The sequence below is a fragment of the Lepidochelys kempii genome, chromosome 5 (assembly GCF_965140285.1).
Source record: "Lepidochelys kempii isolate rLepKem1 chromosome 5, rLepKem1.hap1, whole genome shotgun sequence".
In the NCBI taxonomy this organism is placed as follows: Eukaryota; Metazoa; Chordata; order Testudines; family Cheloniidae; genus Lepidochelys; species Lepidochelys kempii.
Genome location: NC_136384.1, coordinates 12,512,530 through 12,536,450, shown reverse-complemented (window position 1 = coordinate 12,536,450; position 23,921 = coordinate 12,512,530). Strand labels below are relative to the sequence as shown.

Sequence of the window (23,921 nt, the reverse complement as noted above, 5' to 3'; positions counted from 1 at the left end):
TGGCCAACAGGCTATAGATATGAATGCAGGAGTAGAAGCCAGAAAATTAACTCTGCCCTGGTTCTTGAACCAACGCCTTTTGGGGACCGGGGCAAGTTGTTGTCCTCATCATCATCATCATGACAAATCCCAAAGGGACCTGGCTTCCTTGCAAATTGAGGGCCATCTGGATCAATCTCTGGCTCGGTCCTTAAGGTGGTCTACCTGGGCAAGTCACTTAGTCGTATGTCCTCAAAGGCATTCAGGAGCCTAATTCCCATTGTGGGAGTTAGGCGCCTACATACCTTTGATGAGTGGGACTTTAGTGTCTTCAGCTGTAAAATATGGCTAATGATCCCTCCCTTGTGGAGATATTGAGGGACGATTAGTTAATGTAGGGCCTGCACTTTGAAGATGAAAAGTTCGAAGTTATTTATAATATATTTTACTGAGCACTGCAACTGTCCCATGTGGCAAAACCTGTTCCAGCTCTGGCGGGCTTGAGGGATGCCTTCTCAATGGGATGGATTGGCTCTATTCATATAACCTGTTTATACCACACTGGAGATTAGGAAACTAAATATCAAGGATTTAAATCTGTCTTTGGAAACACATCTCACTTCCCTATTAGTTGGCCCCGAGCTATTAAAAACTTACCACAGAAAACATATTGGCCACAGTTGCTCCCAGGTAAGCACAAAAGAATGCTGTGAAAAGAGACAGACAGACAATTCCTGATAAATAAGATTACTCACAGCACTGAAGAAACGAGTAAGGACAGCGGTTTTGGGCAAGACCTACCACTGCACTGTACAATCCCCTCCTCGTATCATTCATGAGAGCATAAGGATTAGTCTCATTCTGAACTCTTCTTTTCACAGAAAGTGTGTGCTCCTTCCAACCGTGCAAAAGGCACAATAGTTCATGCCCAGCAATAGAAATGAAACAACGAAAAGATCTAATCTACCTGGATTTCAGGAAAGCAGTCCCACATGGGGTATTATTCGTTACATTGGAGAAGATGGGGATTAATAAGAGAATTGAAAGGTGGTTAAGGAACTGGTTAAATGGGAGTCTACAATGGGTCATGAACTATCAGGCTGGAGGGAGGTTACTAGTGGAGTTCCTCAGGGATCAGACTTGCCACCAATCTTATTTAACATGTTAATTAATGACCTTGTCTCAGGGTCTCAGCTGACTGCTATATTTGGGATTGGGAAGGAATTTTCCCTCAGGTCAGAGACACTGGGGTTTTTTTCACCTTCCTCCATAGTGTGGGTCACTTGCTGGTTTGAGTTACTGTAAATAGTGGCTTCTCTGTAACTTGAAGTCTTTTAATCAAGATTTCAGGATTTCAGTAACTCAGCCAGAGGTTATGGGCATATTACAGGAGTGGGTGAGTGAGGTTCATGAGGTGAGCAGTAGGTCAGACTAAATGATCATGACCACTCCTTCTGGCCTTAAAGTTTACAAGTATGATGGGATAACATGATTTTGGCAATTAACTGATCTTTAACTATTCATGGTAAATAGGCCCAACGACCTGTGATGGGATGTTAGATGGGGTGGAATTTGAATTACTACAGAGAATTCTTTCCTGGGTATCTGGCTGGTGAATCTTGCCCACATGCTCAGGGTTCAGCTGATCGCCATATTTGGGGTCAGGAAGGAATTTTCCTCCAGGGCAGATTGGAAGAGGCCCTGGGGGGTTTTCGCCTTCCTCCGCAGCATGGGGCACGGGTCACGGGTCACTTGCTGGAGGATTCTCTGCACCTTGAAGTCTTTAAACCATGATTTGAGGACTTCAATAGCTCAGACATAGGTGAGAGGTTTATTGCAGGAGTGGGTGGGTGAGATTCGGTGGCCTGCGTTGTGCAGGAGGTCAGACTAGATGATCATAATGGTCCCTTCTGACTTTAATATCTATGAGTCTAAGTCTCAGAGTGTGACTGTGGAGAGAGAATCATTGGAAACATGTCTGCTGAAAATGCAAGGATGCACCACGAAGGCTGGTATGGAAAACACTATTCCCCCCTGTATCTCTTTTGTCTATAGGATACAGCCAGACTATAATGCGTGAAGCCAGTGAAGAAATCAAATCTCATTTGTTGACTGAGAAAAGGGTCCATTCCTGATGCGGATATACTGAAACCTGACATGGAATTGCTTTATAAAGGCATATCAAGAACTCTGTGCTAACTCACAATTCCACTCTCCATTTAAATAGGGATAGTAAGTTGTGCAATGTAGTTTCAGGTAGAGATGGATATGGAGCAGTCTGGTGCTGATTGTCTCCAGAGTTTAGGCATGTCCATATCTGGGGAAATAGTTTGGGTCCATCCCTAGTTTCAGCTATCCCAGCATGACATGTTGAAGAGCACGGAATAGATACATTTTATACATCAGAACATCTAGTGATAAGTCACAGAGTCATTAGGTAAACAGCTCTTGAAGGATGTTTCCTTTGGCATGGCAGAAAGCAAAGGTATCATTTTTGTTTTGATAGCATAAATTATAGGGATGGTTCCTAATCAATACCTTTGACGGAAATAATCTTCAGCCTTGCCTAAGTTCATCTGCAGACCTAGCTGTGAACTTTGTGGCTTCACCCCTCTCTCGTACAAAAGCCTCCTGTATTTTCGTTTTCAGAAGGAATCACCCTAGTAATAGACATCCATCAGGTACATACCACAGGCAATTGCTAGCAGGTGGGTCTGCCATGTCAGAGCATAGAACATGCCCCCGATAGCGATGCATGCGAGGCAACTGTTGTAATTCCACAAGCCAGCATAGATATTGCTAAAAGGTGCTGCTAGGCTCAGTGCTGTAAAGAAAGTCAGAAAAATGTCACTGCTGGGCTTAAGGAATAAAAGAAGCTAAGAATTAGAATGAATCAGACTTATAAAGGGTTCAGTTCTGCGCTCAGGGGTATCACTCCCATTGGGCCAAGCTCTGGTTTCATTCCCACTGGTGTAAATCCAGAGTTACACCAACAAAGCCAGTGGAGTTACTCTGGACTTCCTGGGTGACTGAGGACAGAATCCCTGTCTTCTATGACCTCACTGGCAGCCGATGAATTAAGGCAGATTTGGACCGTGAGGCCTAGATTCACAAAGGTATTTAGGCACCTAACTCCCAGGGGAAGTTAGCCATCTAGGTACCTTTGTGAATCTGGGCCTAGCAGCCCTACATTTCAGAACCACAGAAATCTCTTGTTCTTTGTACAGCTGGTCAAAAAGATTGGTATAGTTCTTGAACATTTTTTTGTTTTATTTGAACTTTACCACAAAATATATTTCAAGTTTTCAATGAAAAATTTCTAAACAAAATTTTAAAAAAGATATTTGAAAAATGTTGTTTCATTTTGGTCTGTAAAAATCACTTGCACTCTCTCTCTCTCTCTCTCTTTCTCTCACTTTTTTTTTTAAAACTGTTTGTCCATTGAGAAAGGGGAGAGGAGAAGTGAAAGTGGCTTTCCCCTCTCACTGCAACAAAATGTTTTTTTTTTTTGAAAAAAGCAAAACTTCAACCAAAACGCTTTTTGGAAAAGTTTTCATTTTTGTCAAAAAAGCCATTTTCCATGAGGAAAACCATGTATAGATTGCAAATGTTTCCACCGGCTTTAATTCTTTTCATATTAAGTGATCGTGTATGACATCTGTAAGAGAGAAATAGTCTGTAATACCTGCCAGCATCCCCACTGTTGATCCAATTGCAGCATGCAAGCAAATGAGAGGAGAGGAGAGTAATAAAGCAATCAGGAAGATGCCACCAGTCCAGGGGTTATCACAGCCGTACACCTGGCCGACACCGACTGGAATGGATTGTAGCAGCTATAGACATTTTAAAAGGAGCGGTTAGTATATATTATTTGCAGTGCTGTTGTAGCCATGTTGGTCCCAGAATATAAAAGAGACAAGATGGGTGAGGTAATATCTTTTATTGGACCTACTTCTGAGGTGTTAATGCCGACTTCATTTTGAATATTTTCTTGCCACATGTGTTAACTTCTTACGCTTAACAATCAGTTCCACCTTGTATTTCTCAGTGACACTTGAGGTATGTCTACACTGCAATTTAACTCCCATGGCTGGCCCAGATCTGATGACTTGGACTAGGGGTGCTTGGGCTATGGGGCTGTATAATTGCAGTGTAGACTTTCAGGCTTGGGCTGGAGTCTGAGCGCTGGGACCCCACAAATCAGGAGGATCTCAGAGCCCAAATGTCTACATGGCAATTAAACAGCCCCACAGCCTGAATCAGCTGACTGGGTCCGGCTGAAGGTGGTTAACTGCATTGTAGACGTACCCTCTGATTACCTTTCCTAGTTCTGAGGAAGAGCCCTGTGATGCTTGAAAGCTTGTCTCTTTCACCAAGAGAAATTGGTCCAAAGATATTACCTCACCCATTTTGTGTCTCAGCTTGTTATAGAGTTCGTTATTTCATTTTTCTGAACATACAAACAAAACCAAATAAACGGGGATTTCCCATAGTAAGGACACAGGGATTAGGAGGAAGAAATCCTCACTTCTAGGGCCTTATGCATCTGAGAGGAGGGCGCTACTAGTGCTTATGGATTGGAGTAGCAGATAGAGCCCACATTCGCCCCCCCCCACTCATTTTGTGGCCCCATGAATCTGCACTGGACTTGTACCCCCAATAATGGAAAGATCCTGTATAATTTAAACTAATGGGATTCAATAAAAAGCCCTCCAAATACCTATAGAATTTAATAAAAATGCCAACCTGTTTCTATGCAGTGTGGCTGTAGCCAGGTCGGTCCTAGGATATTAGAGAGATGTGGTGGGGGAGGAAGAAGCAGCTCTGTGTGGCTTGAAAACTTGTCTCTTTCACCAACAGAAGTTGGTCCAAGAAAAGATATTCCCTCACCCACCTTGTCACTCTAACAACTTGTTAATAGTTTATTTTTTAATCAGCCTACAAAATTCTATAGCCTGGATGTAGTTTTGGATCATCCTATAGAATTCAGTAGAAAATACTCACAGAAAATGTATCTATTAAATTCTACAGGGATTTTCCATAGGGAATGGCCACACTCCTCGCCACCCACTTCCTTTAACCCCTGTGATGAGCCATGTAATTTTTAACCATGATGCACAGAGGATAGGATTTTGACTTTATCTGTGCTGGGTCCTCCTTTATGGAGCAGATCTTCATAGAAACATAGATTTTAAGAGCGGAAGGAATCATTATATCATCTAGTGTGCTTTCCTCTCTATCACAGACCATAGAATTTCATCCAATTACTGCTGAATTGAGCACAGTAACTTGTGTTTGACTAAACACTATCTTTAGGAAAGGCCTCCAGTCTTGATGTGAAGACATCAAGATACAGAGAATCCACCACTTTCCTTAGTAGTTTGTTCCAGTAATTAATCAACCTCACTGTTAAGAATTTGTAAGTGGAATTTGTCTGGGTTTAACTTCCAGCCATTGATTCCTATTATGCCTTTCTCCACTAGGTTAAAGAATCCTTTACTATCTGGTATTTTCTTCCCATGAAGTGACTTATACACCACGATCAAGACATTTCTTGATTTTCTTTTTAGATCAGCTAAACAGATTGAGTTCCTTAAGTCTCTTACTGCAACTGCTGCTCTCAGTCCTAATGCAACTGCTTCACTGCACACTGTTGAGGTAGAAAAAACACCAGAAAGGCCCCCTTCTGCCCCTCAAATTCCATATGAAAGTCTATGGGAGAGTTTAATCAGAGTGAAGTCCTGGCAGCAAAGCTGAAGCTTAAACAGTGGAAAGAAAAGGAGGACTTGGGGCACCTTAGAGACTAACAAATTTATTTGAGCATAAGCTTTCGTGAGCTACAGCTCACTTCATCGGATACATTCAGTGGAAAATACAGTGGGGAGATTTATATACATAGAGAACATGAAACAATGGGTGTTACCATACACACTGTATCTCCCCACTTTATTTTCCACTGAATGCATCCGATGAAGTGAGCTGTAGCTCACGAAAGCTTATGCTCAAATAAATTTTTTAGTCTCTAAGGTGCCACAAGTACTCCTTTTCTTTTTGCGAATACAGACTAACATGGCTGCTATTCTGAAACCTGTCGTTAAACAGTGAAGTATTTCAAAGCCAGGCCTCAGGCTTTCCCAGTGATTACTGCCAGTCTGTGTTCTGTGGCTGCCACCACCTGGATCTCTTGGGGATTTTACATTTCATCTGATAGCACAAGGCCTGATCTAATTCCCATTATAGACCATAGGAGTCTTTCCATTGACCACAATGAGCGTTGGATCAGGCCCATGGTCCCTGGAGTTGAAGAAGGCTGTTTGTTGTTAGTCCCTCCCCTGCCCTTGCATTTCAGCATTCTAGATCAGCACCTCAACATTCTCTTCGGCCTTTTGTTTCATCTGCACAGGAGAGAAATTAGCCTAGTGTAAATAGGCCAAAGCTCCTTCAGACCTCCTGTCAAATTCAGGCGCTGCGATTTCATATGTATCAGCCTCCTTTCACTTTGCAACAAAGCAGTTATTCTGAAAATTCTATTCAGGGTGTGCCAGGGGGCTGACACTACTGACCGTGCCTCTCTGTGACTTACTCTCTGATTGTCCTGCAGGGTTTTTCGCTCTGTGCAAACCTAACCAAGGGATGTGTTAATAAGTAATCCAGAAACGAGCCACGTGGATGGTGAGCCTTGGTAGTCACCTGTTCAAAAGCACTGACAGCTTTCACCTTTTCCTGCTTCAGGCTGCAGACTTCCTTTGAAGTATTAGATATTGCAAGGCGAAGTCACCAGCCGGACATTTTTTTCCCATGACTGATGTTGTGTTCAAATATTGATACCAGAATAAATGGAAAGCTGATGCTTTGGCCTCCCCCGCCCGCCAAAAGGCCTCATTTTAATGAACATTAGTTCCATGGAAACGGCTCTTTCTGTCAGCAGATAGTTCTTACAGGTTTGGGTAGCCAGCTGGCATTTCTAGATGATCTTCTCTTTCACCTTTCAAGTCATTTGTGAAGATAAGAAGATGTTTCTAATTCTTTCCTTTAATATTAATAAATCTCCACTGAAGCAGCGTTTATGTGGTCTCTAATAAAGATATTTTCCAGGTAAAGGCCAGGCCACATTCTTTGCTGTCATAAATGGGCCTCCTTCCATTCACTTCAAAGGAGCTTTGCTCATTTCCCTCAGCAGAGAATCTGTTCCTTCCTTTGCACCCCAAATTCTCTTTGGAATCAATAGGCATTTGAGGTGTGCACGGATTGCAGTGTTGGGGAGGTCACCAGCCACATATAGAGTCATTTGCAGTTTTGACTTAGTTCTATGGCTCTCATTTGATGATGTGCCCTGTGGAGTTGTACTTTGTTTTATTGCTCTACATATATTTTAAATTCTTGTTAGAAGCTTATAAATAACATCTATTATCATTGGGGTTTTTTGGTTTTTATTGTTCTCCACTTGGCAAAGGTTGATTTCCTTTTCCTATCGGTCTTAACAAGTTTAAAATGGAAATACCCATTTCTACAAGCTTTTTTTATACATTGGCATTAATTAATGATGGCAGCACAACTGGTTGGTATATAGTAGAGGGACCACTAAAGTATAAAAGATTGTTTTTGTGTAGGTCCAGCATAAATATTGGCTATAAAAAAATCTGGATGTCCTCCTGTATATGAGTTTCTAATGATCCCATCCTGGTAGTGTCTGTGCCAATTTCTTAACAGAAAGGTGGTTTTAAAAAAAAAACTTAATGGACTATATTAATCATATGTGATACAAAGGTGTAATCCCGGCATTACATGAAAATTTGAACAAAACTATGGAGCTATGTCTCCATGGTAATGGATTACTAGAAGCCAAAGAAATTCACTGAGGATTATAGCATGTATTTAGGTCCAGTTGTGTGCTTAAGATACTTGGCAACTCTAAAACTGAAGTCACCAAAACAGACAGTTGCCATAGTAAAGTATTACATATTGTTTACTTGTTACCATGTAAATACAGAATTGTATTTTGGGGCTCTGTCTTTGTCATGCAAAATAAAAGGACATGACTGTTTATTGGCCTACTGTGTAAATGGCGTGGAATGTTTCTTTAGTGACTCTTACCTTTGGCACATCAATGTTGGACCAGGTGATATTGGGCACTGATGATATAGGTTTAATGAGGACTGTAGGGAAGAAAAGGTTGTAATGTCCAGTGGCCGCAGAGTATAATGTCAGTGCTGCATTGAAAGGCAGGGTGAAAACAGGAATATCCCACTTACTGAAGATTGAGCCTAAAGCACTGGAGAAAACAGGGCTGAAAGAGAAAAACAAAATTATCTCATTAGAAGCTCATGAAGATTAATTCCTCAGATCGCTCAGCCAGGCAAAAACTGTCCATTATCCTGACAAAAAATTTAGGAAACGCATACTCTTCATGCCTTTTGGTTTTTGTTAGGAGCTGTTTGAGTTCCAAAGGTCCTTCTGATACAATCAGATTTATTTCAGGTTATCTTGAAAGTCCTGCATCCATACTTGTGCATTGCAATCAGCAATATTCAGATTTCCTCCCTGCTTTAATTACCCTAAAAATATTTAGGGACAGATTTTCAGTTGATGTGAACTAGTGAAGCTTTATTGACTTCAATGAAGCTGATTTACACCAGCTGAGGATCTGGCCTTAATTTATTATTGCTAGAGAGGGGCCCAAATCAGACCAGAGCCAAGCCTTGAGCTAGGAGAAAGCTTGGAGTCTATCCAAGCTTATGGGTTGGGACCCTGGATAATTAAAACAATAGACAAAACCTATGACCATTCGAGTTACAGCAACAAAACTGGTTATAATTCACCACCTGATCTTCAGGCAGACAAGAGAATCTATGAGTTTCAGCCCTTTCCAGCAAAATGTCCTGAGTTCAGAAGATGACTGCCAATCTGCCTGGGCACATCGTTGTTTGATAGGCCAGTAAAATATCATTAGTTGTTTTCATTATCATCCATCATCATGGTTAAGGGCAGGTGAGTAGGTTTTGTGCCTGGGCTGGTAAATTTTTATAACATTTTTACAATACCCATTTATACAAGTAAAAGAATAAATGAAAAAAATATGGTTTACAAGGGCAGGGAAATGGTGAAAATAATGTTGTTCTTCACATTACAATGGGCAACTGACATACAGCCATATGGCTAACATTGAGGACATTGAATTAATTTCAGTTAAACATGGAATTTACATGTAAACTGGGAATTTAATTTAGAAAGGATTAATCTAAAATGTATAAAGGTAAATGACAGCAAAAAATCACAGCTTTAGAAGCCAATACCTGTGTGGTATACTCCTGAGGGAATTCTGCATCCCTCCCCCCAAAATTCTGAATACAGTATTTTAAAATGTTGCAAATTTTTTCAATAAATAAATGTGGAGTCTCCCACATGGCCATGGGGAACAGAGGCCACTGGCTGCACAGAGGTGGGAGATCACCCTGCAGCCCCCGGCCCTGGCCCCGGACTTGGCGGTGAGGCTGCACCTGCCCCAGAAACACCCCAGGGCTCTGCTTCTCCACCCAGGCACACCAGGTGTGGCTGGGGAGGCTCAGCCTGGCAGGAGCCAAGTGTGGAGGGGTTTATTGTGGGGGATCCAGGTGTAGGGTGAGAGGGCTCTGTGCAGGGCAATCTGGGTGTGGGCAGCTCTGTGGGCGGTCTGGGTGCGGGGGACGGATCTGGATGCACAGGGGCTCATTGGGGGACAATTGGACTCTGCAGGGGGATTCAGGCGAAGGTGGTTGGGGCTCAGCAGAGGGGGTCTGGGTGTGGGGGACTTAGGGAGGGAGTGGGACTTGGTGGGGGTCCAGATGCAGCTGGTTGGGGCTCAGTGAGGTGAGGGTCCGGGTGGTCCAGGTGCAGGTGGGATGGGGCTCACCAAGATGGGTGTTTGAGTGCAGGGAGCTCAGTGGGGGATGGTCTGGGTGCAGGGGTGGGGGTCCAGATGCAGGGAGGGTGGGGATCAGGGGAGTCCGGGTGGGGAGGTGGGGCTTGGTGGGGGAGTCCGGGTGCAGGGAGGTGAGTCTTGGTGGAGTTGGTGATTGGTGGTAAAGGTTCTGGATGCTGGGGGAGTGAGGCTCGGTGGGGGATCTGGGTATGGGGGGATCCGGACGTGCAGGCTTTGGGCAGACTGGGGAGCAGCTCCCTATACAGTGACCCATCTCCCCATGACTGAGGAGCGATGGGGGCAGGAAGTGCATGTGTGTGTGCGTGACAGCTTCCTGCAGCCTGAGGAGGTTTCTGGGAGTGGGGCTGACCCAGTCCTAGCCGCTCCTTTCAGGAGAAGAGGAGTTATGCCTGGCACAGGGTAGGAGCCACCAACCAGGGCGTTCCCATCCCCTAACCCCCGCGCTGGTGCAGTGATTTCCCTCTCTGCTAGCTGCTCCAGGTGCCTGAAACGACTTGCCTGCGCTCCTGGGGAGGGGCTCATGACCGCTCTTGCGGCTTCCCTTTACTTCCCTGTCAAAAAGTCATTTTTCTGCAGAGAAGCAAAGAAATCTGTGGGGGACATAAATTCTGCATGTGCACAGTGGCCCAGAATTCCCCCAGGAGTAAGAGTAGCATGATTTTATTAGATATTATTAAAATAAATGCAAGACAACATATGACAACCAATGTCTCAGGAACAGAAGGAATCAGAATCCAAGCACCGGTGCACCTCAGTTCCTCTTATTCTCTGCCTGTGACACATAGGAGTCTAGTCTGTGGGGGCTGTAATATTTTGGTCTCATTTCAGTTGTTGGATTTAGTGGGTGGGTGTTGGTGGTCTATGATATGCAGGAGATCAGACTAGATGATCTGGTGGTCCCTTCTGCCCTTAAATTCTACAACACAGAAGCCTAAAAGTGTGCGACTTACCATGTCATGGATACAAGAGCAACAGGCAGTAGAAGCCACCAATAGAAATCTCCCTTGTCAGAGAATACAGCTATGAGCAGTCCCACCAGGACCCCATTATAGCCATGCAGTCCTGCTGCTATGGATGATCTGTGGGAGAAAGACAATTGACTTGAAGGTTTTGTTGTTGTTGAAATGCATCATCACTTAACACTGTCCCTTCACCTGTTGTGAATCGCTGCTTCCTGTGCTGGAATGTAATTTCCAGGTGTGCTGCATACCAGTGGAATTATACCAGTGTAAAACCAGTGTGAGAGAAGAATCAAGCCCTAAAAGTCCTGGCTGCCAGGTCCTTGGTCTTGTGGTTAAGGTACTGGACTGCTCATTGAGAAATCTGGATTCAAGTCTCACCTATGATACAGGCTTCTTGATGACAAGGAACAAGTCATTTAACTTCCCTGGGCTTCTGTTCCCCATTTGTAATGGGGAAAGTGATACTTTCTTTCTCCCACCCTCTGCCTGTCATGTCGATTGAGACTGTAAGCTCTTTGGGGCATGGATTGTCTCTTACTATGTGTATGTACAGTGCCTAGCACAGTTAGGGTGACCAGGTGTCTGGTTTTCGACCGGAACACCCAGTCGACAAGGGATCCTGGTGGCTCTGGTCAGCATAGCTGACCGGGCTGTTGACTATCTGGTTGGCAGCACCATACAGCAGGGCTGGCAGGCTCCCTGCTAGCTTCTGCACCATGCGTGTCCCGGGAAGCAGCCGGTATGTCCCCACTCCGGCTTCTATGCATAGGGGAAGCCAGGAGGCTCTGCACTCTGCCCCCGCCCCAAGTGCTTCCCCCGTAGCTCCCATTGGCCAGGAACCAGAGCAGGGTGACATGGTGGGGGGCAGCATGCAGAGCCTCTGCATAGGAGCCAGAGGGGTGACATGCTGGCTACTTCTGGGAGCTGCTTGAGGTAAGCGCCACCCAGAGCCTGCACCCTTGACCTCCTCCCGGGCCCCAACCCCCTGCCCCAGCCCCAGCCCTGATCCCCCTCCCGCCCTCCGAACCCCTCAATCCCAGCCTGAATCACCCTCTTGCACCCCAAACCCCTCATCCCCAGCCCCGCCCCAGAGCCTGCACCCCCAGCCAGAGCCCTCACTCCCCCCTGCACCCCAGGCTCCTGCCTCAGCCCTGATCTCCCTCCCGCCCTCTGAACCCCTGAATCCCAGCCTGAAGCACCCTCTTGCACCCCAAACCCTTCATCACCAGCCCCACCCTGGAGCTTGGACCCCCAGCAGGAGTCCTCACTCCCCCCCCTCCCACACCCCGCCACACCTAGGAGCCTAGAGCCTCCTCCCGCACCCTGAACCCCTCATTTCTGCTGAACAAGACTGTGGAACATAGATGTTTGCTCTCCCTAATACTGTCTGTTTCCCCCCCATAGAAAATAAAAGATGCCCCCAAAGAAGCTTTCAGGAGCTCAGTATAGGAAGTGAAAAGCTCAGGTGCAATCTCGTTTGCAGCAAGGGGCAAATTGGATGGGAACATATCTGAAACAGAACAACACAGACTGGGCTTTAGGCACTAGTGATCATCCCAGTGCAGAAGAAATTGAAGAGCAAAGCATAAATGATGGAAGTCCTGTTACTAAGGAATTAGCAGATTTACTTAAAGATAAGGAATGGAAATGTGAGGAAAGTGGTGAAGAATTGTCCAGTTTTCCTGGCGGTGTAAAGGAGAGTGATGATAAAGAAAAATCTGGTTTACATGAAAAGGAGAGAAACAATAGAGAAGAATCAGCCTTGCATGATGACAGAAACAGCAGTGAGAAAAATTGCACCCCACAAATCGATACATCAGGTCCCGCTTTATGGCCAGTGATCCTAAACTCTGCCGATACTGATCGTACAATTTTGAATGGGCTGGGCAAAATCAAGGACATGACATTTCCAGTCAGTGAGCAGAAGCGACACTTCTCAAAGTCACACTGCAAAAGAGTGCTCAAGAATGGTGAGAAGCTGACTCGGTGTTGGCTAGTTTACTTGAAATCAACTGACAACATATTCTGTTTTTGTTGCAAAATATTTGACCAGAATACTAAATCGTTGCTTGCGCTTTCCGGGTACAGCTCCTGGCATAACTTAGCTGATGATCAGAAGCAACATGAAAAGTCACCAGGTAATTTTACAGCCTACTCCCAATGGATGGAAATCAAGTCCAGGCTCAAGTTGAATAAACGCATAGACACGGAAAACCAGCAGAAGACCATTTTCTGGTTTGTGGATGATGCTACTGGAAAAGGCCTAACAGAACTGTTTATGAACCTTTTGAATGAGAATAAAATAAAGCTTCAGGACTGCCACGACCAAGACTATGACAGTGATGCAAACATGAAGGGAAGAAACAGTGGTGTCCAGGCAAGGATCCGTGCGCTGAATCCAAGAGCTTTCTTCGTGTCTTGTGGCTGCCATTCCCTCAGCCTGGTTCTGTCAGATGCAGTGTCATCTTCATTAGATTCAATATCTCTCTCCAGAGTACTGCAAAGGAGATACATCCTGTCTTCAGCGTCAACTATCAGATGGAAGATCCTCACAGACAATGTTACAAATCAGTGATACTCACTGGGAGAGTCGCACTGACAGTGTAAGGCCAGTGAGATACCTCAGTGACTGAGGTTTACAATGCCCTGATGGAACTGGCACAATTGAGTAAAGCGGAAGCCGGAATCTGACATGAGGCGTAAAGCCTGGCAAACCACATCACCGACTTCAAATTTCTGGTCTCAGTTGTGGTTTGGCACGATATCTTGTTCCAAGTAAATGTTGTAAGCCAGGGTTTATTACAAACCTCAGTCAGTGGACATCGCGACTGCTACTACTTTGATGAGAAGCTGCCGTGATTTCACAGTGGCCTACAGAGACAATGGATTTGAAGATGCTACCACTACTGCCAAAGAAATGGCAGAAAACTTAAAGAGTTGAGCCTGTCTTCAAGGAAATTTGTATTCATTGGAAGAAGAGACAGTTTGCTTATGAGGGAAGAGATGAGGTGATGGGAAGCTTGGAAATAAAATTCAAGAGGAGTTTTTCTGCATGCTCATAGACACTGCTCAAGTGTGTATCAAAGAAAGGTTTGGACAAATGAAGCACCATGAAATGACCTGGGGGGGTTTGTATGACCTTAGTAAGCTGCTGGCGGACAGGAAAACACTCTTGAACAATTGCACGGACCTTTGCCGGACGCTGACACATGGGTAATGTTAGGATGTCAATGATAAAGGCCTCTATGTTGAATTGGACAACATCCGCCACATTTTGCAACACGGGAAGCACTCTCCATTCCAAGTTCTCCAGTTCATTCATGAGGCAGAGCTGAAGGACACTTTTCCTAACCTGGGGGTAGCTTTGAGGCTTCTGCTCACGGTGCCGGTCACAGTTGCGAGTGATGAGTGCAGCTTTTCGAAGCTGAGGCTTGTGAAACCTATCTTTGACTGATGATGATGACTGGTGCCTCCCTATATTTGGGGGGGCACCAGCTAAAGTGGAGGACACGTGACCTCCCCACGTGTCTCCTCCCTGCCTCAACCCCAGCCCGGGGCCCTACACTGTCCCTGCCCCCTCACCCCACCGTACGTTACCTGTGGGGCGGGGGGAGGGGCTCTGTCCTTCTGCTGTGCCAGCTTCCCCTTCCACCCCCGGCTATGTTCAGCTGCTCTCCCTGGCAGCCTGCCCAGGGCTGGGAGCGGGCCGGAGCTGCTCCCAGTCGCTGCTGCTCGGTGCAGCCTAGTCAGTTGTCTGGGAGACAGCCTGGCTAGAGAGGGGCGGTAGCGGCAGCCCACTCCCTGCTGCAGCTCAGCTTCCGGGACACAGGCTGAGCAAGCTGGACCCCCCCTCCTCCTTTCCCCCCCCCCCACCGGCATGCTCTGTGCGCAGCAGCACCTGCCTGGGAGAGAACCTGGTCAGGGAGGCGCGGCAGCAAAACCTTCTCCCTGCCCAGGCTTGGCTTCTGGGGACTTTAGGGGGGCTCCAGCTTGCTTGGCCACTGTCCGTGGAAGCCCAGCCTGGGCAAGGGGCAGCCACCACAACCAGGTGCTCTCCTAGGTAGCTGCTGTGCTCCGGCCCCACCTCTTCCAAGGCTGTCACCTATTTTAACACTATTTGATACCGGTCCACCCAGTGCTGGTCCACACTTCCATTTCTTGATGTCAGTTATACTTAAAATTAAAAAGTTTCTATAAGCTTAGAGGAGATCAATTTTTTAAATTTGCTTATATATGGCAAGAATAAATACAGATGTACAGATCCTAGCGTGCAAATTTATCGTCTTGTGTGACAGGGATAAATCATGTATGCAAATCGTGCATCAAAGTCATGCAATGAGCTACAATGCAATAAAAAATAAGGTATTCAAAAGTTTAATGGAGGGGGAGGGGCGCCAAACACGCTCCTCACCTGGGGTGCCATTCGGGTATAGGGCCAGCTCTGGGGAGGGGTTGCAAGGGCTTTGGAGGATAGGATGAAAATTCAAAATGGTCCGGACAAACTGGAGAAACGGTCTGTAGCAAACAGGATGAAATTCAATAAGGACAAATGCAAAGTAGTCCACTTAGGAAGGAACAATCACCTGCACACATACAAAATGGGAAATGACTGCCTAGGCAGGAGTACTGCAGAAAGGAATCTGGGGGTCCTAGTGGATCACAAGCTAAATATGAGTCAACAGTGTAACACTGTTGCAAAAAAAGCAAACATCATTCTGGGAGTGTTGTAAGCAAGACACTGTAGCTCACGAAAGCTTATGCTCAAATAAATTGGTTAGTATCTAAGGTGCCACAAGTACTCCTTTTCTTTTTGCGAATACAGACTAACACGGCTGTTACTCTGAAGACACGAGAAGTAATTCTTCCGCTCTACTATGTGCTGATTAGGCCTTAACTGGAGTATTGTGTCCAGTTCTGGGTGCCACATTTCAGGAAAGATGTGGACAAATTGGAGAAAGTCAGGAGGAGAGCAACAAAAATGATTAAACGTCTAGAAAACCTGACTTACAAGGGAAATTTGAAAAAATTGGATTTGTTTAGTCTAGGGAAGAGAAGACTGAGAGGGGACATGATAACAGTTTTCAAGTACATAAATGGTTGTTACAAGGAGGGGAAAAATTTTCTCTCCTTAACTTCTGAGGACAGCCATGGGTGGTGTGCGACTCCTGCATTTGGGGATGCTGTGTGCAAGTGCCGGACACTCCCTAGAAGTGGGGGACCATGCCCCTTGCTCTGCTTCGAGGCCCACACCTGCTTGGCCTTCTCTCCCTAAGGCCCCACCCATTCTCCATCCCCGCGAATGCGGATATAAATTGGATGTCCGTGGAGCTGCAGGGCTTTACTGGGAACCGCTGTTCCTAGTCATGCAAGTGGCTGCACGCTCCTGGACAAGACTAGTGCGACCAGGGACAGCTGCTGGTGAGCCTGGTGCCCTTCAGCCACACTGGAAGAGCTGCCGGCGCAGGGCATGGGTTCCTGGTAGCAGCGGCCCAATGTGCTGCTGGTTTTGCTGTTGTGGTTCCCGGTAGAGCCCTGCAGCTTCACGGATATCTGATTTATATCTGCAGATATCTGCATCCATGGATATACCTTCGGATCCATGCAGGGCTTGACTCTTCACCCCTTCCCCCAAGATCCCCTCCTGCCCACTGCTGGCCCCTTTTCACCCCCTTTCCAGACCTGCCCTGCCTGCCGGGGGCGGAGAGGTGTGAGTGGCAGGTGGGTGGGGTCTCTGGGTAAGGGGAGGAGTGGGGACAGGAAGAGGGGGAGCGATGGCGGGCCTCAGGAGGAAGAGGCGGAACATGGGTGTAAGAGGAGCAGCGTGGGCAGGCCCATAGCCCCAGCACCCTTTCAGCAGTGGCTCTCCAAAGGTGGCAGTTCGGCGCTCCTCCATAGGAAGGTGGCTTAGCCTCCCCTGGCCTATTATACCCACAGCTCATGAGGGTAGGACAAGAAGCAATGGGCTTAAATTGCAGCAATGGCGGTTTAGGTTGGACATTAGGAAAAATTTCCTAACTGCCACGGTGGTTAAGCACTGGAATAAATTGCCTAGAGAGGTTGTGGAATCTCCCTCATTGGATATTTCAAAGAGCAGATTAGACAAGCACCTGTCAGGGATGATCTAGATAATACTTAGTCCTGCCATGAGTGCAGGGGACTAGAGTAGACGACCTCTCCAGGTCCCTTCCAGTCCTACGATTCTATAATTCTATGATATAGCTAGCTCAGACTACAACCGCAGTGAAGCCATAGCAGCCTGGGTTGTACAGCCCCGCCCAGCATTCTGGTATGTACTTCAGCAGCTATGGCTTCACTGTTATTGTTATTCCAGCTGGCTAGGCCAAAGCTAGCTCAGGTTTGTCTATTGCAGCGTGCACCTATCCTAACTCCTGGGCTTGTTTTGCCTCAGTTAGGATTTCAGGAGCTCGGGCCATGAAGGTGTAGGAAAAATGTATTTCTTAGTGAAGACAGCATTCCCCAGAGGTTATGTTTCAGAGTATAACAACCTATATAAGCACTTTTTCTTTCTATTAATATGTTAAGCTAAGGCAGTACTAGCTACTCAGCACATCAGGATCCTATTTCTCACTTATCGCAATATTCTAAATCACAAGAACAACCTACCTGTCCTGACTCAGAATAAGTGCTGTTAACGTTGAGACAACAGTTCCTAAACAGCCTGTGAGCGTCCACCAACGATTCTGGACAAGGAACCCAACAATCATGATAAGCCCACTGATAGGGTTATTGACGAACATCACCTGGGATGTCCCTCGCAGGACCCAGTCGACAAACTGAAACGGGAGCGGTTTATCTGAAATAGATCACATTGTAAACACTTGGTAAATGAGATGGTCTGTCCAGGATGGTTTTCTGGAAACGCATGGAGAAATGCAAGGATGCCGCACTGCTTGGCAGCAAAACCAAGGCATGTATCAACGAGGCTGTAAAACTCAACTCAGATTTTATGATTGCCTGGATAATGGTCTGCAGCTGGAAAACTAACTGAGATGAATAGCACAGCTGTTAGAATTCCCTATTCTAAAGCATACGGTGCCAGATTTATACAAACTGCTGACGTATGATGTCTGCATCTTGGATGGCAGGTTAGGTGAGTATCTTGATGCTGATTTATTGAGAGATCAAAACCCATGGATGAATGATTTAACTTCACACTGGCGTTTGGGCATGATAAACATTAGTCTGTGGGAAAGAAAGGGGCACATGATAAGGAATGAGCCAGCATTGAAATAAACATCCTCTGTTACGCTCACAAGATGAAATTCACTCCTCTGCAGAGGGGCCGGCACAATGGGGTGAATTTCAGCTTATGCACCCTCTGGACTTGGATGGTGGATGAGCCTTGGTTTGGCTCTTTGCACAAGGGGGCATTTCCCCTACAATGTAGGAATGGTTCAGTATTATCATTTCTGTTCTGCAGTTTATTGAACCAGCTCATCCTTGAATTAGTTAATACAGATCGAACATGCTGGTCGCTATTTATTAGCCACAGTGCTTTTCTGATGTATTCAAATTGGCTCAGTTGAAATGGGCTTACCTTGAAGCCAGTCTCCAAACTCTTTCATGTCTCCTGTGATATAGCAAATGGCTTTGCAGACTTGTTTCCCACATTTTCTCACTGGAGTCTGGTTTTGTGTCTTCTTTTCGCCTTTCATTTCTATCTTGACTTCAGCACCCTCCATGGTTGCTTTCAGAGCCTTTGAAGGAATTCAGGAAAGGAGACAATGCATTACGATGCCCCAATATGTCTGTTATTTATTCCCTCTGCCACTTAGTATGTATTGCACACTGGAATTGGGAGCAATTAGAGAGAAGGTGGTCTATTATGGAACTATCTGCTTTTCTTTAAAGTATCACTCTTCACTGGAAGAGAAGGTCATATCTTTAATCTCTCTCAGGTTCTCTGTATTGCCCCTCACCACAATACCCAAGGTCAAGATTTTCATAGTTTCATAAATCTGAAGGCCTGAAGGAACCATGGTCATCTAGAATGACCTGAGGCATAACCTGGGCCATAGTTTATCTCAGTAATAACATGTGGTTCAGCTACAACCTAGAAATAAATCAATCCTTGATTTAAAGGGTGAAACCATGGCCCTATTGAAGCCAATGAGAGTTTTGCCACTGATGTCAGTGGAGCCAAGATTTCGTCCCAAAACTCCATGTTATGGAGAATCCACCACATCCCTTGGGAAGCTGTTCCAATGGATATGTACACTCACTGTTAACATTTTTTTCACCTTATTTTTTGCTTGAATTTGTCTAGCTGTTTCTTCCAGCCATCAAAAGAGAGTGCTTAAAGTTAGGACCACATATCCATATTTAATCACTTAAATGAAGTCAAATACAGCAAAGCACAAAAAAAACCAGGCTTAACTTCAAACATGTGCATTGTCCCTCACACCACTACTCCCTTGCATAAAGATAAGCGTGTGCTTATATGTTTGGCTGAATTAGGGTCGTAGGTGCAGATCCTCAAAGATATGTAGGTGCCTAGTTCCCATGGAGATCAATGTGAGTTAGGCATCTAAATGTCTTTGCGGTTATAGGCCTGAATGCCTGATTTTCAAAAGTGCTCAGCACTTATTTAAGAGACTAGGGGCCCGATCTGAGGACTGTTGAAGTCATTGGAAAGACTTTATGAATGTAGGATCCTAATCACACAGACAATTTTTGAAACTCTCGTCTCAAGTGCTTAGGGAGCAATTCCCAATTTAGCACCACGAGCTCAAAATCCACAAAGCTTTCACTGGAATTCACTCACTATTTGGAGTGATAGGACCCATCCAGGCCAATTGTTGAGGAAAAGAAGACATTGCAGTGAACGGCAAACTAAAGCTACATCTGTTCTGATTGGTGGACTATTGCCTACACAGGAAGCAAAATGTACTAGGGCACCCCTACTGGTTAAGACAGTGAGTAGATAATTTAAATATGACACTATATTTCACACACAAAGATTATAATAAATCTATAGCTGGTTAGGACTTAACAGTTATCACTATGCTGCACATTATGGTCATTTGGAGCTTCATGGCAGCAGTAGGGATAGAAATCATGCTCCAAAAGTACAGGCCCTATTATTTACACTAAAGGAGACTCTCCCTTAGCTGTAGCAGTTTAGGGCCTATAACACACAGCTGAGCAGTTCTGACTCAGTCTGGAGGAACACATGGTTACATGCACACACTGGTCACCAGTTTACTGCCATAGACTATGGCACAACTTTGAAAAAAATATAAAAATCAGTTTTTGCCCAAACATACAAAAATCACATTTTTTTTTGAAAAACCAAAACTCTGCTAGTGTAGGTGCCTCACCAAAACCAGTGCAGATGTGATCCCTGCTTGGAAGAGCGTACAATCTTACTTCAGGTGTGTGACCCAATCAATAGGCGGTATCAACAGACCAGTAAGGGGAGCGAAAAGGAAGAAAATGATGACAATAATAAGATCATGTGGTTACTCAGTGCAGCACGGGCTGTGCGTACATATCTCCATGGTTCTGTTACTCATTTTTGTTTTTTGTTTAATCTTCCCACGTTCTTCACTTTCCTAGGCATAATCGCTGCACCAGATGTGTTGTACTTTTATTATTTTTTAAATCTTTCATTTCAGAATGGGGTTCTACTTGGCCATTCCAGTATCAAAAATCAAGTATCAGAATTTTCCCATCCGAGAAAAGTGCTTGCAGGCAATGGATGAATGTACAAACAAATGACTCAGCACTTAAACAAAATAATGATTCCCCCCCCCCCCGTTAATTATTATGCAGAAAAAAACTGGCTACTTCATAAAACCAATAGAAAGTGTGTTTTGGGTTTGGCAGAAAAATGCAATCTGTATGCAGCATTTAGCATTCCTCACATGCTTCCTTGCATTCTAATGGAGTAACTAGGTATTTGTGTACACGATAAGCCTACTGATAGGGTTATTGACGAAGATCACCTGGGATGTCCCTCGCAGGACCCAATTGACAAACTGAAACACGAGTGGTTTATCTGAAAGAGATCATGCAGTAAACACTTTGTAAATGAGATGGTCTGTCCAGGATGGGTTTTTTAAAACACACAAAGAAATACAATGACGCCACACTGCTTGGCAGCAAAACCAAGGCATCTACCCATAAGGCCGTAAAACTCAGATTTTATGATTGCCTGTACAATGGTTTGCAGCTGGAAAGCTAACTGAGATTGTTTACATCAAAGTAATTTGGAAATGTTACACAGTAGGGAACATAATGTCCCTACTAAGAAGGGTCTGCATACCTGGTCAGGTAAGTTGTATAGTAGAGATGAAAATGGTATATGCTTAAGGCCTAAATTCAAGACAGCACATACTTAACTGTCTGTATATGCACGAGTCCATTCCTATTCAGTAAGGAATTTAAAAATAGGCTTATTCCATTGAAGCCAACAAGGGATTTAAGTGTTCTGTTGAACAGGAGCCTACATTAATAGTGAAATTTAAACTTTATTGGTGCGTACTGTCTATGCAGAACCTGCCCTGTGATGAAAAACATGGTTAGGGCAGCTTCCAATAGTTTTCGCTCTTTGTTCAAAGGAACACTTGCCCTGGGATATAGATTAATGCTGGCACATTAGTGCTTTAAGCTTCAGTGAAATGTGGAGTTCTTAATGTAAGAGAATGTGTGAATGCCAAGAGGACCTAGTCATTATGTTATTCATCAGGTCACGTGTTCTGAAATGCTTAAGGGGACAGTCAATTAGTTTAAATACAATTATCTTATGGGACAAATTCTGCTCTCCACTATGCAGGTGTACATCTGGGGAACTCCACTGAATTGAGTGGAATTGCCCTGGATTTTCATGGGCATAACTGAGGGCAGAAATTGCTCCAGTTCTCTGTGAGGGGCAGCGAGGCAAAGTGAGAGGAGAGTGTGACATTTGTTTGGATGTCCTGAACATCCACTGTCCTGGCCTGAACTTAATCCTCAGAAGAAGCTGCATTAAAGCTATGCCTATCTGTTCTTCCAGCATATCCAAAAGCGGCACTCTTGCAGGGAGGTCTGGAGAGTGTGCTGGCCAGAGGTGGTGCTTTCACTCAGATTCGTTAGGCCTGCGTCCATCAAGAGACGAGTCAGCCGAGAGTGGCCTACTGGAGATGTCACAAATATGGCTCAGAGAACATCCATTCATTCCTCCTACATGTGTGTCATGTGTGATAAAGGGCAAGCATAAGAAAATCAGTAGGAAACATGCCCACAGCAGCATGGCATGTAGTAGGCAGAGTTCATGATTAATCTCAGGAAGGGTCATGGGATTATTAAGGGCCAAATCCTGTTTTCATTGACTTAAATGATGCAGGATCAAAGCTTGGATTCCAAATTACTGGCTTATTCTTGTATGAAATGGCTCATCTATCAAAATAGCTATGTAATGTGTCCTGGCTTTCTTGCCATGATATTAGCAGTATGCTTGCTGCTGGAGGATGGGGAAATCACCTTATTTTGCCCAAAAGTCTTGTATGATTTGGTCTTTATATTGTTATAAACAAATATATTAATAAAGAACAAGATGAGTATCTCTCCTACCCAACCCTGCCCCTACCCAAAAGGACAGAGAACTCTGTACAACCTGCAAGGTGTAAACTAAATATTTATGGCTCCATCTCATGCTCAAAGGAAAGCTGAAGTGAGATCTGACCCATTGAAAAATTGAGTCTGACAGAGGAGGTTTTTGAATGTTTTTAATGAAACTGCAGACTTACAGAGGTTTTCATTGCAGTCTAAGATACTATAAGGTAATAACATGAAATCTTAAGTTGAAAAATGTGCTCACAGGGCCACATTCTGATGAAGGTTACATGGGAGTAAAGTTGGAGTAAGTCTCTTGAATTCATGGTAGTTATTCAGGCCAGCAAGTCGTCCTTTAATAAATAAATATGCTATTAAAGTAAAATTAACATTGATTTTTACTCTTCTAAAGAGCATTTTAAAGGAGAGGTGAGGAGGAACTGGAAAATGTACATCAAGGGACAATTCTGCAGTGACATGTGACTGGAATAATTGGCTTCAATTTCTTTTGTTTCTCTCTGAGTTTCGTGATCCTGTAAAAAAAAATGTTTTTTTTTTGTTCTAAGATTCCAGTGAATGGTTAAATTCTGTTCTTGATTATGACAGGTTTCAGAGTAACAGCCGTGTTAGTCTGTATTCGCAAAAAGAAAAGGAGTACTTGTGGCACCTTAGAGACTAACCAATTTATTTGAGCATAAGCTTTCGTGAGCTACAGCTCACTTCAGATCCGATGAAGTGAGCTGTAGCTCACGAAAGCTTATGCTCAAATAAATTGGTTAGTCTCTAAGGTGCCACAAGTACTCCTGTTCTTGATTATGCCTCTGTAAATCCAGAGTAACTCCATTGGTCTCTATGGATTTACAGTGATAATGTATAACATGTGCTCCCTACTGGTTTGGTATGAAATCATTAAAAAAACAAAAACAAAATCTGCTGGTTGATCGATAGAACCTACAATAAAAGTAGATGAGCTAAGGAATATTCCTTATTTTGTGGGAGTTTCATTTGGAACACGATACAACTCAATGTATGGGTCTGCTCCAACTCCTATTTTATACAGCTCAAGAGTGAGAGATAAACACCCAAGAACTGCATTTAGAAAGTGATCAGGATGCAAGGAATTTATCTGACCAAATTCTGACCTGTCACATCACAGAGTTACTCTATTTACTGCTGATTTACACAAAGTGGGTGCATTGCTTACATTATCCAAAGATTCCAACTACTTTTTTAGACTCCCCTTGCCTTGAGAATTTTGAGCTGTCAGATAAAATATCTCACTGTAGCCGTAAGTAAATTATAGCCTTTCGAAGAACAATACTGTTTAGTTAAAATATTTCATAGTTATAATGAAATAGCCCTATCGGAAGAAAAAAAACCTACATGAATTTCTGATGTACAAAAATTAAGCTACGGAAGTGATTCTTCTGCAGTGAATGAGAAGCCAATTGATTGTTCTCTCTCATCTATCCAGAACCAATATGTCTTAAATGGAGCTCTGGGTA

The 23,921-nt window shown here is 44.5% G+C and overlaps 1 protein-coding gene across 1 annotated transcript in view; it reads right to left on the bottom strand.

Annotated features, from left to right (window-relative positions):
• The window catches only part of LOC140911919 (urea transporter 2), a 41,013-nt gene that overhangs the window by 2,849 nt on the left and 14,243 nt on the right, over positions 1-23,921 (bottom strand). Inside the window, exons 2-9 of the mRNA XM_073346080.2 lie at positions 18,419-18,578; positions 17,485-17,674; positions 10,849-10,977; positions 8,232-8,266; positions 8,074-8,135; positions 3,665-3,812; positions 2,669-2,803; positions 637-686 (exon numbers count right to left, since the gene is read on the bottom strand). Of these exons, the coding sequence (XP_073202181.1) occupies positions 637-686; positions 2,669-2,803; positions 3,665-3,812; positions 8,074-8,135; positions 8,232-8,266; positions 10,849-10,977; positions 17,485-17,674; positions 18,419-18,563 (894 nt within the window). The 5' untranslated portion in view covers positions 18,564-18,578. The remainder of the gene's footprint in view (positions 1-636; positions 687-2,668; positions 2,804-3,664; positions 3,813-8,073; positions 8,136-8,231; positions 8,267-10,848; positions 10,978-17,484; positions 17,675-18,418; positions 18,579-23,921) is intronic.